The sequence below is a fragment of the Epinephelus fuscoguttatus genome, linkage group LG8 (assembly GCF_011397635.1).
Source record: "Epinephelus fuscoguttatus linkage group LG8, E.fuscoguttatus.final_Chr_v1".
Lineage (NCBI taxonomy): Eukaryota > Metazoa > Chordata > Actinopteri > Perciformes > Serranidae > Epinephelus > Epinephelus fuscoguttatus.
Window position 1 is genome coordinate 29428709 of NC_064759.1, and position 16700 is coordinate 29445408.

Sequence of the window (16700 nt, forward strand, 5' to 3'; positions counted from 1 at the left end):
TCATCCGACCAATCTTTACTACCCAGACAATATCAGCCTCTGCTGCTTATATTATTTTTAACATTCGATATTGAGATATCGATATTGAGATAGATATTTAAGAGTGCATAATAATAATAATAATAATAATAATAATAATAATAAATCTTGCTGTTTTTATGGGAAACAAAACAACAAAAAAAGACAGAAAAAAAAGTAGGAGATATTGAATACTAACATAAAATCTGTTTTATTAAAAAAAAATGCTGAACAGCTCAACCAGCAACAACAGTACAGTATATAAAGAAGCCTTTTGATTGGAGGAACAAGCTCAGAAGGAGGAAGCCACTGGGAAAAAAAGTCTAATGAAAAACTTGAAGTGTAAATTGACTGGATGGGATGCCTATTCAGTCTGCATGACAGAGTATAGAGTGTAATGATTCTTCTTTTGTGAAATGGTGATTAATATCAGTAGAAATTTTGCAGAGACATTTTCAAAATTTGACAGTGAAATGCTCTGCTGCGCACAGACACTGCAAAGGTTAAACTGACAGCTTGGTTATACACTTCCTCTCTTTGTCAGGTTGTGGTTTTCTCTAGGTTGAGGTTAGGTGCAAATCTACCGGTACATATGCTATGAAACTTGCAATAAGTGTTTCCAGCTGCAACGGGGACTTTTTGCTGTGCAACACTCTGATACACACAAAACCGATGCACTTGTAAGAGTGGTCATCATCAATCAAAGTTAATATTTGTTTCCCCTCTCTTACTTAATGGTGTTTGCTCTGATTGAATGCAAGGAAATGGTGAGTAACCGAGTCCACCTCTGGATTGTTGCAGCACTGTGCGTCTGTTGTTTCTTTTGGCAGCTGATATGAAATGAGGTTACTGAGGCTTCTGATGCTGACGTTGACAGCTGGTGTAGTTGACACAGTTTCTTATTCAGTTTCTGCCAGTAGCATTATTAATCAGGGAAAACTACATGTAATTCATAAACAATATCTCTCTATATATCTAAAAGCATATTTACAGTACAATTCCATTATACATTTGTATGTCTGTGGAATTTATAAAAGTATAATATGACAACATCATGAGACCATAAACCTCATGTCGCTCAAGCTAACATACAGTCACATGTACTTCCCTATATTATTAATAACCAGTCACTAGCTAACCTAGTTCCCCTTCCAAGACCTAAAATGTACCCTATCATTAGAAGTATTTTATGCATGACCTTCCTAAAAAAAGCAATGCATAGATTCATACAAAAGGAACTGCCCGCAGTCATCACCTATGACCCACTAGAAGTGTGGGGCGGTGTCTGTATCTACAGAGAACCTGCCCTCTGCCTGTATTTTTTTAGTACTTTGGTTTGTTTTGGATGTTTGTGGGTGTAAACTTTTCGGACGTGGTGCGTAGCCCCCAGCTAAAAGCAACGCAAGGTCAGGACTTTTAAAAAAAAAAAAAACAGCTAAGTGACCAAGGTTTCATCGCTGTCCCCGTCTCTCTCCTCTGCTCTGTGGATGTGAACAGCAGGTTTGTGCATCTTTTTGATACACACACACTGCGTGCACACACACACACGCACACATGCACACATAGAAGTGGACAGGATGAAATGAAACATGCGTTTAGGCTGAATTCAGACAAAATCCAGCAATGCAGCACCTTAGGTAGGGTTGTGTGGAGGTGTGGGCATGCTTATTTGTGCTTTAGAACACTTAAAAATAAATCTAAATAATCTTTTATTTCTCTGATTAAGCCCCTTTCCCACTGGACAAAAATCCACTAACACCCACTAACATGTGGCTTTTGTGTGGGAAAGGTTACGATCGGCATTCACTCATGGGGGACAAATGACTCTGAAGTAGTCACAGGTATTTATCAGCTCCAGCTCTGATGCAAATAGACACCTGACACCCAGATTGGCATGCTAATTTTAGCATATAAAGAACAGGTAACCACCTTTAACATCTTCACTGGCCTCCATCCTGCTTTCTATTGTTTACTAACCTGTTTTATGGTCTGTTTGTGACGTCAAACATAACACATCAGAAAAAAAAAACAGACTGGCATACTGCTGCAGAGCTGTGTGCATGGCGCTGGTCTGCTGGCAATGGGAAGGCAGTCTGTTACCTATTTTTAAGTGCTTCTCCCCTGTTAAAAAAATTTGCATACACAGGCTAATTTTGGTGGAAAAGGGCATCAGTCTGATTGAGCTAAAGAAAGAGAGGCCAAGTCTGGATGTTGTGTTTAGGAACAATAAGCGATAAATTTTACATAGTATGCGTTTCCCCGCAGCCCAACTGTAACGTTAAGTAACCTGACATCCTAAAATAGTCTATGAGAAGTGAGCATTAGAATTACCTCTTTCTGACTTCACAAGAAAAATGACCTCATCTTGGAGACGACCACACAGACCGAAACACGCATCACACAACAGTGCTCCTCTCGTCCAGACTGGAGGTCTGTGAGTAGACTGATGTTGAGATTCTGTCCTGAGGTATGCAGACCTTGACCATCTGACACAGCCTGCAAGGAGTTCTGTTTATCAACCTCAGCAGATGCTTCCTAAACTTCTCCCCTACAAACACGTACAGGATGGGGTTGAGGCAGCAGTGAGAGTAGGCGATGGCCTCAGTCACTTGTAAAGCCAATGTGATGGCTTTGCTGCTTTCGCATGATGTATAGATGTCCAATAGCTCCAGCGCTTTAAAAAATGATGCCACATTGTAGGGGACCCAGCAGCAGAAGAAAACAGCGACTACTATGAAAACTAAACGGATGGCCTGTTTCTTGGATGACTGGCTGTACAGCAGCCTCCACACAATCTGTGAGTAGCAGACAACCATGATGACAATCGGGACAAACAGACCCAAAATGTTCATTTTAAAAAGGCTGAAGACCCTCCAAAAGTGAGAGCTGAATGCAGGGGCGTTAACTGTGTGATATTCAGGGGAGCAGAACGTAGAATTATTGAAAGACTGCTGTTTGAGAAAGATCATGTCAGGGAAAGAAGCAAAGAATCCAGCAATCCAAGTGACAGCAGCTGCAATCATTCCAAAGGACCTCGTCCGTACCCTCAGGGCGTAAACAGCCTGGACTATAGCAAGGTACCGGTCGATGCTCATTAGACTGATGAAAAAGATCCCACAGTAAAACACAATGTAATAAATACCCAGGACTACTTTGCACATCCCATCCCCAAATCGCCACTGGTCCCGGGCTTGGTGGGCTAGGAAGGGAAGGGTACACACCAAGAGGAAGTCAGCAACAGCCAAGTTTAGGAGGCACACATCTGTCATGCTGCGGAGTCGCACCCCACAAGTAATGACCCAGATGACCAGAGAGTTACCCAGAAGACCCAGGACGAAGAAAATGGCGTAGAGGGGTGGCAGAAAAGTGGCCGCATGTCGCTCATACGCGCACAACCCGAAGCCTTCTTCAGGGTAGTCAGAGTAAGAGTAGTAATCTGTTCCGGTCACAGAGGTGATACTGGTGATGGGTGCTGTAGTAGAGCTGGTGAAGAACAGGGAAACAAGGAACAATGCATGATTAGAAAGTTCCCTTTATTTCAGGTCAGTTTATTGGATCTGTTAACCATTAATGGATAAAATCAACAAACTAAAACATGAGTTGCCAGCAAGCTTTGAGACTCAACTTGACTCGAGACTTGAACACAAAATACTGAGGACTGAGACATGACTTAGTGACATAGTAATATTGAAAAAAAGCTGCACTGAACATATTGTGTATTTTAGAGCGCTTCCAAATTGTCATAAATAAATCAATAACATAATAAAGACACAAATACTGGAAATGGAAAAGAGAGATCAGTTAGTTTACATGAATTAGTAAATTAATAGTTTTCTTTTTTACTCTAAATTGTGAAAATGTTCTGATCAAATCTCTTTTGTAGGTTATAATCCCTGCCTTTCGTTATTAAAAAAATGTCCCATTCCTTTTTGTAAAATATGTGTTTTTACTTGTCTATTTTTACTTCCCCATTTAATATTTGTTTTTAAACCTGGAGGATATTATTGAAATATCTGCCAGGTTTTTTATATATATATATATATCTTTTTTCTTCTTTTTCTGATTTTTCCCTATGTGCTTCACGACCTTGGATATGTTTTGTTCTGTCTGACAATGATCGTACTACATGACAGTTAAATGATTCTGGAAAATCAATTTGAACAATAGAAATAATGAATAAGGCATGTATTTGTGGGCCTTCTGAAACATATTGCGCCATATCTGCTGGAATGACAAGATTTGTCTAGCGTGGCCACAATCACTCTGGGTGTCCACGTGGTCACATGGCTGAGATCTGTACTCTGCTTTGACCTGTTTTAAACCGGATGACGGAGAGTGCAGCCATCACTGTGGGAAGAAAGTTATGATAACCGCATTGGTAAAATGTGTTGTCTTATCTGCTGAAAACACATTTTCTGTCACCTGTGCTTAATGCGTCTTTTGAACACAGCCAGGACACGGTGGCTCATACCATTCTGAATTTTATGTAACAACTAACAATTTACACACAGTTACATTCTACACAACCTTTGTTTCCGTACTGAGTGAGTGTTTGACTGTTGTTGATGTCAACAATGACGTTCATAGCCACTGTGGCCACGTGACCACACTCACCCCCAATTACCCTGTCCCCCAGTTTGACCCATCCTCATCTGGTACCATAAAAATGAAACATTTTCACACAGATAAGCTGCACTAACAAACAAGAGCACCAAAAAGCATGCAGTTGTGTTCTTGCAGCCCAACTCAGTCGTCAGCAGAATGGATGTTAGGGCAAAATACACTGAACTGAAACTGTAACAGCTAACAGCTGAGAAAACAATTCCTCTACGAAGTGTGAAGTAGGAGTGAAGTAAAACAGTGGAAGCCAGGAAGGCACAGACTGACAAAGGCTCAGATTTTATAACAGAGTGATCTGAGCAACATCAAGAACAAAATATGGTGGTATATGTATGTTTATTCTTACCTTAAGAAGTTTACTGTGGATGAATTCCCAGTCATTCCACTGAAAGCAACAACAGCAGTGGTAGTTGCAGCCATAGTCATCTTACTGAAAAAAACAAAAAAGACAAAAACATGACCTACCTTAGGAAAAAATGCAGAAACCCAGGCGTGGACCACCCCTTTTGCTTTTTTATCCCACAACACAGAGACAGCTTAAATGTTTCTTGCAATGTTAAGATGTTGAATCCACATTGAATTATCAGGTTTGTTTCTTAATCATGGTGGAGAGAATATATATATGTCTAACAGTCCACTTGCTTTCTATGATTCAGCTAAATCAGTTTCTATGCATGGATTTTTGAAATAGTGGCTCCAAAAGCGGTACCAGAGGTGAAGGTAAAGTGCCACACATGTGTCCAAATTCCACAGCAATCAGCTACATTATGAATTGAAAGATGCAAGAATATATCAGTTCCTCATCAAATTCAGGGGTATGTCACAATTTGTTCCCCCTATCTAGCCACATCCCCAGGTTCTCAGAGATTTTAACTTCCTACCTGTCCCTACCTGTGCATAAGATGAAATCAGACTTTTTCACAGGAATTCCTCATTTATGTGCTCACCTGGTCACACTTCCCGTCTGTCTCTCAATATTACTGGCCCACTTCCTTTGTTGGTTAATCATCATATTATGTTGTTGCCTGTAACTTACTTGTTATCTGCCTGCCATATAAATTCTCTCCCTGTTGTCATATACAGTAAATCACTGAATTCACCTTGCTGCCTCCTCATATGTTTCATTTGGCAAGCTGCCTGTACTCCAAACTGCTACAGGGTGTGCTGTGTTAATAAATGAAATCCATATGCCTCTCTGCATAGTTGATTATGTTATTCCTTCTTTTTATCACAACTTAATGACTCTGTAGAAGGGTGGTTAGCCTGTACAGTTGGCTACATTATAGTCTGTTACAACCGGCTCAGAGTCGCAATACAATGAGGGACAAATGCAAAAAGGATAGAACATTTATTTACAAAAAGACAAAAAAAAGGCAAAGCAACAACACAAACAAATGCTGGAATCTTGTGCCAGGGAGTTGAGGGAGGGAGAGGGCGGAGAAAGGTGCCACTTACACCCAGCCATATATACAGTAGCCTTCGGCGATGCGTCAACATCGCCGCCATCTTGGGGAGGTCACGGCCTGCTGGCTTGTACTGTTGTGTATGGAGACAAGTCTTCAGCAATCTTGCCATGCTCACTCAAAAGTCTCAAAGTGTAATTGGGTGCCGGTACCCGACAGCACTCACTAATAAGTATAATACTTTTTAATATAGTGGATTGCACAGCAGCAGTCGAACGGACACGTTTCAGCTCATAGCTCCTCCTTAAATGGTTTGTGGGCGTGTGTCCCTTTTAACAGAAACCAGCTGGTTCAGATTAACATTAAAAACAATACAAATATGGATCATTCATAAATACAACCTCAGTGATACATCGAATAGTCTAAATATAATAAAAAAAAATAGAATAATAGAAAATCTTGAAGCACAAAATATAGCAGACACAACAGTAGTAGCCAGCCGCCTGTGACCTCCCCAAGATGGCGGCGACGTTGACGCATAGTAGCCACAGGAATGAGTCATCTATGATTATATGTCTATGGACCCAGCCCACAACTTCACGCAGGTGCCCTCAATCCCTCCTTAGTGAACTGCACCTAGAACACAGAGACATAGAACACACACACACACGCAAAACAATAACAGAACACAGAGTGACACGTAACACACATAACAAGTCTGTAACAGAATAGTCCACAGTTTGTGGGCATATTACAGTTTTGTGGTCAGATTAACAAATCTTTGAAGTTTTTTCTTTTATTGCCAACAAAAAAAGACACCGCACAGAGATTACAGATACACGTATAGCAGTGCAGCTCATGAAGGGTATTGCCGTGTATCTTTTACTAGTACGTGGCTGTGTGTATCACTGGATTCTGCATGTGAAGACTCAGAAGAGTCAGATCAAGGTGCACAGTAGCCACAGTGGAAGAAACCTTCAGATTGATTTGGCAACCTGTGAATGGTGTAGGTGGTTTACTTGTTTCAGTGTGTGTGTGTGTGTGTTTGTGTGTGTGTGTGTGTGTGTAAAAGTGATCACATGATGAACAGAGCTGAGATCACACATTCTCAACCAGTGGGCCTCACAGCACCATCTAATGGGAGGGGACGGTACTGCCAAATGGTTAAATAAATCTAAACTTACATTTTTGGGTAACTAAGAACCCGGTCTCACTGCGAAGTCATCAAATCCAGTGATAGGGCAGTGACTTGCGGCATTAGAAACCAACGCAAAAAGACATCCTTTAACATCAGCATTGTACGCGGCTGGTTGCTGTTATAGTTTAACGCCACCATGCAGCATCAGGGGAAAACGTGGCGGGACAAGGATGAAAGTTAAGGCGACAAATGTCCGAATGGGGTGGGTGGGAGAGAGTCTGAGAAAACGGTGTTCGTGTCTCGTAAGATTCTAAAGCCAAACCACATGTTTTTGTTGTTGAAAGAAAAAAAAAGGTCAATTCACAGGGTTGTACCGACATAGTGCATTTATTTTGAGAGAGACTGTATGTAAACCCTTTCCTGTGGAAGTGTATCTTGAAAGAAGACAAAGCATGTAAAAGGCATAACCCAGAACGTCAACAACCAACGCACCTAGGGTACCTTGCATGTTGTATGTGGATGTGGAAAGTCCATAACCAAGCACATCAATATGTGACGAGGTCAGAGTGAGACTGTGATGGAATTTACAGGGCCAGCAATTTTTTAAATCTAAATCTGCTCAAGAATTCACATAAATTAAAATGCAAAATTAAAACACATAATTTCAGACAACTGTGTTTTGCCACTGTTAGCTAGCTAAAATTTCCTCAGCTGCAGTGACCTCTTGATCGCCACCTGGTGGTTGGCTGCAGTATAGGTTATAAACCCTGCCCCCTTCATGTCAGCAGATGCAACATGGGCCAAACTAAAAAATCAGAGTTCACATCAAGTAAGTTTTCTTGAAGGTGGTTTCTGTCATCTGACGTACTTCTTATCACGCCTTATGTATAATTGTTTATTTTTCTGATAAGTTTTGTTTTAATTACTTATTTGATGCTATAAAAACGTCATGTTTTACAGATGTGTGGACCAAACGATGTGCTAACAATCAAAGGTACTGCAATTGGGAGGGAATCCCTATACCACCGAGATCTCCTCTACACAGACTCTGGCTCCAAATGATGCCCCCTGTGCAAGGTGGCGGCAGCTGTATCCAAGGTAGTTTGGAAGTAGAGACGTGTTCCCCTTTTTTTATACAGTCATTGACACACACTGGATCAGTTTTTGAAATGAAAAAGTGATGTGGGAGACAACCAGACAAAACATAACATTTGAGATAATTTTGTCATTACAGCTGATAGTGGCATAACACAGCACAGTTTATTATACTATGATTATATATAATTATATTTATTATATATAATATATTTATTCACTTTTAATTATTAATTGTTTTTTTTAATTATTATTTCACTTGTCAATTTAACAATCAATAATGGGTCTTAAGTACAAAAGGTTGAGAACCCCTGTGTGTACGATGGTATTGAGCACATACACGTTGAAGAACTGTCTGCTAAATGAGATTCAGTAGAGAAGATCATCTTGGATAAAAGTCTTTCTGATAGGCTGAGAAAGAATAAGATATAGGCCTACAGTAAGATATTCCCACTGCTGTCAGCACATTTTTTTTTTAGCTTTAGTTAGCAACTTGATGACAGCACTGCAGTTTCTGCACAGTTTCAGTCCACAGTAGCTACTTTGTGTGATTGCGATAGATGGTTGTCTCGGTACTGTTGGTTGTAAAATCTGCTGATGACCAGGATACCATCAATGCACCTTTTCTACAGAGCAATTCTGAGCATAAATGTCCTCTTACATGGACTCATATCTGGACAAGCATAGGGCGGAAAATGCGCTGAGACTGTAAGTGATACGAATCTAAAGTCTTAAAACCATCCAAATACTGAACACTCAACTGAAAGCACATCTTCCTTCTCTCTTATTGAGTTCTTTCAGCATAGTCATCACTGTGTCTTTAAAAGCCATTAGGATCAAACGTATAGCACTCCGTCCAAATCAGCTGAATTCGAAACGTGAATTCTGCAGTGTTAAAAAACTCATAACCACAACTGAACCTCTTAAAATAGCTGGACTAGGCTACTTATGACCTCATGTCTAAAATGACTCAGAGCTGGAGTTAGGGTTAATGTTAATCAGTTCATCTTATGAGCTTATTATCCCATAACAGTTATACAGATATGTCACATAAAGCATGTGCATGTGAATAAATAAGTAAATAAATAAATAAAACTTTACCTGCCAGTGACGTTAACAAGATAGCTGACAGTGATGTGAATTCTGGATCACAAGATGCTGTGACGGACGGCCAGATCAAAGAAATTATCAGCTGTGCATGCAAGCTCATTATGTACTGTGCACCAGAAATGAAAAAGTACTTCTCACACCTTCTCTTTCGTGGTGTGCACACCTATTAAAAATACTCCCATCCCCCTACCCACTGTGTAGGGGGGCTTGTGGGTTTTCTTGTAAGAGATATATGGCTTGTAGCTTCCTGCGAATAGTTTCGAAACGCTCATGTAAGAACCCGCAGTTTTTTGCAGAAACACAGAACCACACCACAAGTCCATTTATGCAAGTTTTAAATGTGAGTACACACAGCTGGAGACTTGCAGAGCATGCCTTGGCCTTTATGCTTGGCAGAAGTGATACTGCTGCCGGAACTGTCATTGCAGTCTAGACTGACGACTATTTCAGCACAGTGTATAGGAAGCAAATAGTTTCTCTGTGTAGGGAAAAGTTCTGACTAATATCTAAAGCTCAAAATGAGATGTGACTTTTACAGATCTTAAAATTTTCATGCATCATTTTTAATCAGTCAGTAGCTAAATTGCAAGCCTGTATGACTGGCTTGTTATTTGTTAAATGACACAGGGATTCTGCCCTGTCACACTTCTCGTCAAATAATGTGACGCTGCTAAGAATGACATCCTGAAATGAATGCATGGTGTGTTAAGATGCCACGCTTGTGACATTTCACACACATACCAGAACAGCAGTTTAAACTTTCAGATCAATGGACTGAAAGTATCTTTCACCGAAAGAAGGAATCAATTTAGTTTAAAGTTCTTTATTTTCCTTTACAAAAACAATTCAATCAGGAGAGAGTCGTCCTGAGAGAAAAGAATATCTATTTACATGAGCACATAAGTGTGAGAAAAGTGAATGTCATCTATTCCAGGAGGGTGGTAAAGATGTAGTAGATAAGAAATCTTCCCCTATGGTGTCTAGATGCTGGTGGTGGTGATGAGATTAGATAAAGAGGGAACTGAGGATCTGGATGTGAAGAGGAGTAGCCTTTTGATGAGTTAGTCCTGGGCTCTGGATAAGCTGACTGGAGGTGAAAGGGGTGGATGTGGGTGTGAGGAGTCTGCCTAAAATAGCAGCTGACAGGAGCAGAGGAAAGAACAGATTTAAAGTGTGGCAGCAGAGACATGAATGACTGACAGAGATGGTGGCAAAGTTTGACTGGCTAACTGGAAAAGGGAACACTCATAGTCAGCTGATTGGTGTAAGTGGTGGAAGTGGGATAGAGAGAGAATTGTGAGTGGATATGGCATAAAGAAAGTCTTTCTAATTGAACTTGTGCTGAGCTTCATTCATTTTACAAGATACAGAAATACTTTGAATTACACAGTTTGAATAGATAGTTCAAAAAATTGTATGCACTTTCAATATGAGTATGATTTTACAGTTCTTGGAAGCACAACATCTCACACATGCCGTCTTTGTAGCAAGGTGTGTCATTCTCAATAATCTGATTTTACAGGAGTGTTGGAAGTATTGTCTGTGGTGTCTCTGTGGCTGAGAAACCCTCTGCTCCGGTGTCCCCAGCAAAGCACTTTGCCCAGTGACTTCCTAAACTTCTCCCCTACAAATGCATAGATGATTGGATTTAAACAGCAGTGAGAGAGAGCAATGATCTCAGCAAAGCCCATGGCAGAGTTAATGGCTTTTGAAGGCTCACAGGCGTTGAGTTTGTCCAGGAACATCTGCAATGTCTGAAGGAAAACTGTGACATTGTAGGGGACCCAGCACACCACAAACACACACACTATGGTGAATATCAGCTTTACAGCTCTGTCCTTTTTGGAGTTCCTGGACTTGGACAGCACAATAAGTATTTTCACATAGCAGAAAATCATGATGGGGAGGCACACGAAAAGGCCCACTGTGTTCTCGCTGAAGTTTCGCAGCATCTTCCAAAAGTGCTGCCTGACCTCTGGGTATAGTGGCTGACAAGCCGAGCTGTTGTCATCTGGATCTGTCTCCAGGGATGCAAATGTCACCCCAGGCAGAGCCATGGTGATAGATATAACCCAGATAGTGATGCTGGCTATGATTCCATATCGAAGTGTCCGGGCTCGCATGGCTGCGACAGCGTGGACGATGGCCAGGTAGCGGTCCACGCTCATGAGAGTCACAAACAAAGTGCCGCTGTAGAAACCCAACTGTTGAGAGGAGCAGAAAGGGAAACAAAGTCAGAATCAGGTTTTACTGGCCTCATTGAGGTTTGGCCGACATTTCACAGCAGCTGTTTGATGCGTCAACTGAGTACAGATTTTTTTACCACACGGGAAAAAAATGAACTCACCTTGGTTATTGCCAAACTAAAACGGTCAAATATTGTTGTATGACGTAGTTACACAGAGTTTACAGTAACATTTATTCAGTTTTGCTCTTTGCAAGAAATACAGATTATTGGCAGTAATATCCCACAGAGTAGAAAAAGAAAGAACGACTGAGACGCTCCACCTTTACATAACGTACTAATACCTCAGATGCGGTGTTGGTGTTAAAAAGTGAGTGCGCTCAGCCTGATCATAAATTTCTCACCTCACCACTCTCACCACGGGGAGTGGAGAATAAAATTGGGTTTTAGCTATATTTATGTACAATGGACCAGATTTATAAAATTTAGGTTTACTATATGCAGTCCATGCAAAATAAACTTGTAGAAAAAAAGAATAAAAAGAAAAAATGTCTCTCATATTCAAATTTTTCTAAAAAGTCATAATGTTAATGTAGTAAGACATGTTTTAATACCTAATTAGTTATCTGCTTTCCAAATAATAAGTACCAGTAACAAGTCTATTTCATTTCAAATAGCAATTTATGAGTGATTTGTTATCATTTTGTGTTTTAAGCAGAGGTGGGACCAAGTCACACCTAAGTCTCAAGTCTTTGCATTGAAATCCTAAGTCCCAAGTCAAGACTGATAAGTCCCGAGTCAAGTCCAAAGTCCGAACCTTTAAGCTTTGAGTACTAAACAAGTCATAATACACTCTTCACTTAATGTAATGTCATTTTAGTAACAGAGTTATACATTACATTTACACAAAATCTTGAATTCTTCTTAAAATTTGTAGGTATTTAAAAAACAAGTTTGTTGGAAGTTGTTGTGTCTCTGTCCATAATTTTTGTCCTGCATGTTTTACTTTCAGAAATTCATCGTTTCTTGACCACTGCCTAGTTTTTATGTGCAAATCAATTGCAAGTCTTTATTGATTTTGTCAAGTTAAGCCTCATCAGTCACACTTGACCGCAAGTCATGAGACTCATGTCCACACCTCTGGTCCTAAGTAATAAAAAAAGATTTAGGAAATTAAACCCCACCTGATAGACTCCTGTCATCAGTTTGCACGAGGCAAGGTTCTGGATATTGTGGGCCCAGAGGGGCAGAGACACAGCCAGCATGAGGTCTGACAGGGCCAAGTTAAGGAGGCAAACATCCGTCATCGTCTTCAGCTTTATGTGTCGCAGGAGAATCCAGAGAACTGTGCTGTTACCTGCGAAATCCATTCAAGTTATTAGTCATTACTGTAGGTTTCTTATTGTCTCTGGTGATAAACTGTAAAAGATACCGGTTGCATGCATCAGTTTCAGCTAAACGCCTAAAATGCAAATGTGTATTAAAATGTGTGAAGACAGTGAAACATGTTTCCTTTGCTTTATAAGATGTAGGTGTTTGAACATACCAAGCAGACTGAGACAAAACAGCACGTAGTACAGAACCGGCAAGACCAAGGACCCATCGGGCAGCTCTGGACCGGGATCCTGATCGCAGGTGTCATTGTAATCATAGTCCAGGTACATGAATGTCTCGTTCTCTGATATGTTCATACTGCTGTGTGAGGAGGAAAGGAACAGAGACAGATATCTTTAGATAAACACATTATGAGATGGGAGGTATTGAATCACACCTGGTACAAAACCACACAAAGTACATATGACGCATGAAACCACTGTGGATCTTGATTCAAAGAGAGAACAAGTGCAGGTGTTGCAGTGACTCTGTGGCATTACACTATTAACAAACAATTCAGTAAATATCAGAATAAACATCAGTGAAATCACTCTGAGTCAAACAATGAAAACAAATCATATGACACAAGTCAAATTAAGAATGAATATTACACTTAAAAGTTCCCCATATGCTACAACTTGACCTTCTTTTTGCCTTTATTGGATAGGACAGTTTAAGCATGAAAGGGGGGACAGAGAGAGAGGGACATGACATGCAGCAAAGAGCCACAGGCCAGAATTGAACTGGTGGCCGGCGTGGCGAGGACATTGCCTTTGCTCGTGGGGGACCCCCTTCACCCTCTAAGCCACAAGGCACCCTTACTGCCTACTTTTATTTTTTCCCCCTGACATCCTCTAACCGATATGAACAAGTACAAATATTGGTGTTAAACCAAGGCAACCACAAGTCCACAACACTAGCTCCAGTCTGGTCTACATGAGTTCCCTTTAAGTGACAAAATTTGTACTGGAGACACACATAAAAAAAAAAAAAGATAAACTATGTTGGGCATTGAGTTGTGGTTGGACGACTTTGTCCATCAAAAGAAACGCCCGAGCTGCTGGACTTACCGAAATGAGTGCTTGAGTTCAAACCTCACACACCTCCAACAGCAATTTAAGAAGAAAACAATACAAGAGAATCGCCCGACAGTCTTAAACTTCCTTTAACAGTAAATTTAGCTTTTCTCGCCAAAAGCCTAATCCTGTCGTTCACCTTTCTTGGGGCCTTCAGACTACTGTCTACCAGACATCATAGACTAAAAAGAAAACTAAAAGATTTTCAGGTAGATAGTGTGACCATCTTGGACAATAGCAGGTACTGATCCAAATAAAATCTGCTGCTTGTTGTCTTAGAGTCAGTTTCCGATCTTACTGAATTCCTCATTTAATATTAAATTTGTGTCTTCTCGCTCACATGTAAAGTCAAAATGGACGAATCATTCAATAAAAAAAACTAAATTTACCACAACTTACCATTAACAATGAGATCTTTTGAGTCCTGGATCTGTTTTCCTCATTTGCTCCAAAACCTCTTAAAAGATAAGTTTTTTCCTTTTTGTTAAGCTAGATTCAGTGTTCCACCATCATGATGACTGAACTCCATTTGTTCCACACTGAACATTTTGTACAGATAAAAGCTTAAAAAAAAAAAATTATCAGGAAAAAAACAACACTATGTGTGAATTTGAGGGAATTCAGAGATGTTGCTGGACTTTCCTGCCCTTTAAGTTAAACTTCTCAAATGCAGTCATCACGTGGTGAGTCATGTCTGAAAGATGTCTGTAACAAAATTCAACTGTTGCTATCAAACCTTAAAAAATGTTTTCTAAATCTGAAAGAAAGCTATAGAAATAAGAATAATTTTGGCATTCACTGTAGGTGATGATAACTTCACACTATTGGTTTTCTCCCTCTGAATGTGTGTCAGGGTCATAACATTATCAAATCCATCTCCAGTCGGGATGTGGGGCTGATCTGTCTATGAATATCACAATCTACATCCTACTCTGACCATAATCAAATTTATGTCATCTCTTTTAAACCACATCGCAGACCTATTTCCCTCACTGTCGACATACACAGAACCACTTGCTTTGACACCCATGCCGACCCTCACTTCCTGTGGCTGACATTCACACACACACACACACACACACACAGAGACACAGAAACGCGTGCAACCATAATCCTCTACTACACCCTGTGTTTTTATGTGTGGGAAGTGAGACAGGTAAAGGAGGTCTAGTAAACATTTAAAAATTAAAATGTTATTGTGCTTACCGTATCATCTGCCAAAATCACTGCTCTGGAATATGTATGCTCTTGTGCTGCACACCAAGCTTACATGTCATCCTGTCAACTTGCATTGCTCGCTTTTTGTGTCAAATCCTGCTGCGGAGCTCATTTCTGGTAAGGTGAACTCTTGGTTTTGTTGTTTCCTCCGCATCGTGTTAACACGACACAGAGGTGTCAGTGTGGTTTTCTGAGAAATGTCCCTTCAAGTGTTAACATGCTGCAAGGAACGAGTAGGGGGAAAAACGTATTCTAATGAGGAGCTTTTCTCTGTTCCTTTGTTTTTTCAAACACATTTCTTGGGTGATATAATCTTTTGACACAAGCATGCGGCTCAGCAGGAATCACAGAAGGTTTCCTTAAGTTTTGATTTAAATTTTCAATACTTTTGTGGACTTTTAATTCAGAATAGGCCAGACCCAGATCTTTAAATATAATGTAACAAGTGAATTGTATATCTAAATCAACTTAAAGATCCACTTAATTCATTCATGGTATTCCTATAGTCTAAGACAGTCCAAAATATCAGTGAACAAGAACAAGTCTCTCAAATCCCAAAACTAGAGTGATAAAACTCAAATGTGTGATGTCATAGGGTATAAAGTCTGAAGCTGCTCCATTGGCAGTGATTTGTTAAAGATGTTCTAGCTGACACTGAGAGCACCCAGGGGAATGTTCTGAGAATAGGGGGATATTTGAACACTGATGAGTGTTCAGAACTGACAACACTACAATAGAATAAAGCTCATTTGAGTATAAACAGAAGATAAAAGGACCCACAAAATCAGTCTCCCATTCATTGTCTATGAAGCAGCTCCACACTTTATACTTGATGACATCACAAGGTTGAGACTTCCGTCTCTGGTGTCTGGCTTTGAGAGACAGTAGCTCATGTACACACGTTTTGACTGAACTTTCCCAGGCCATGGAACTGAAGCTGTTATTTATGCTGTCTTCAAAGCCACAAAACTCCTTTGAGAAAAACAACATTTTTTTAGCTTAATTTTTAGAACACAGAAGTTTCTGTTCTACTGCAGTTATGATCAGTTAGTTTGTCTGTGTTTCTTTGTGACTTTGGTGTTTTAAAGAGTTTGTTCAGATTCACCAAAGTCAAAAATCAAATCTGCATTACCCCTTTAAAGTTATAGTAAGAAAACATTTCTGGCTTTGAGAGACAGTAACTCATGTTCTTGTTCATGTTCACAAATGAATATTGATTGTACTTTCCCAGGCCATGGAACTGAAGCCGTTATTTATGCTGTCTTCAAACTACCAAACTCCTTTGAGAAAACCAGCAATTTTACCTTGCAGAACACAGGAGTTGCTGTTGTGATCAGTTAATCTATCTGTGTTTCTATGTGACTTTGGTGTTTTAAAGAGCTAGTTCAAAGTCACCGAAGTCAAACAATAACACAACCGATCGAGGCAGCTGTAGAGGTAGAGTTACCTCATACAATTCCATT

At 40.1% G+C, this 16700-nt stretch overlaps 2 protein-coding genes across 3 annotated transcripts; both read right to left on the reverse strand.

The window, feature by feature from the left end:
- Positions 1-205: 205 nt before the first annotated feature.
- cabz01093075.1 lies at positions 206-9512 on the reverse strand. The gene is made up of 3 exons (XM_049584348.1): positions 9376-9512; positions 4985-5068; positions 206-3501 (listed from the first exon to the last, which is right to left on the reverse strand). Exons 2-3 carry the CDS (start codon positions 5062-5064, stop codon positions 2415-2417), a joined length of 1167 nt encoding a protein of 388 aa, XP_049440305.1. The 5' UTR covers positions 5065-5068; positions 9376-9512; the 3' UTR covers positions 206-2414.
- A 708-nt stretch (positions 9513-10220) lies between these two features.
- On the reverse strand, positions 10221-15684 carry si:cabz01093077.1 (C-C chemokine receptor type 2). Of its 2 annotated transcripts, none has more exons than XM_049583789.1 (4): positions 15226-15684; positions 13116-13261; positions 12754-12926; positions 10221-11588 (listed from the first exon to the last, which is right to left on the reverse strand). In XM_049583789.1, exons 1-4 carry the CDS (start codon positions 15231-15233, stop codon positions 10887-10889), a joined length of 1029 nt encoding a protein of 342 aa, XP_049439746.1. In that variant the 5' UTR covers positions 15234-15684; the 3' UTR covers positions 10221-10886. The 2 variants fall into 2 exon arrangements, with proteins under 2 accessions (XP_049439746.1, XP_049439745.1); XM_049583788.1 differs by having other exon boundaries at positions 13116-13264.
- Between the last annotated feature and the right edge of the window lie 1016 nt (positions 15685-16700).

Bases quoted from the DNA above. Each gene is read 5' to 3' on its own strand.
- si:cabz01093077.1 (XM_049583788.1), bottom strand. The intron at 12,927-13,115 runs GTATGTTCAAAC...TGGATTTCGCAG, and splicing joins GTTTTGTCTCAGTCTGCTTG to GTAACAGCACAGTTCTCTGG. The intron at 11,589-12,753 runs GTGGGGTTTAAT...TCCTCTCAACAG, and splicing joins TGATGACAGGAGTCTATCAG to TTGGGTTTCTACAGCGGCAC.
- cabz01093075.1 (XM_049584348.1), bottom strand. From the start codon at position 5,064: ATGACTATGGCTGCAACTACCACTGCTGTTGTTGCTTTCAGTGGAATG. The intron at 3,502-4,984 runs GTAAGAATAAAC...GTTCTTCACCAG, and splicing joins TCCACAGTAAACTTCTTAAG to CTCTACTACAGCACCCATCA.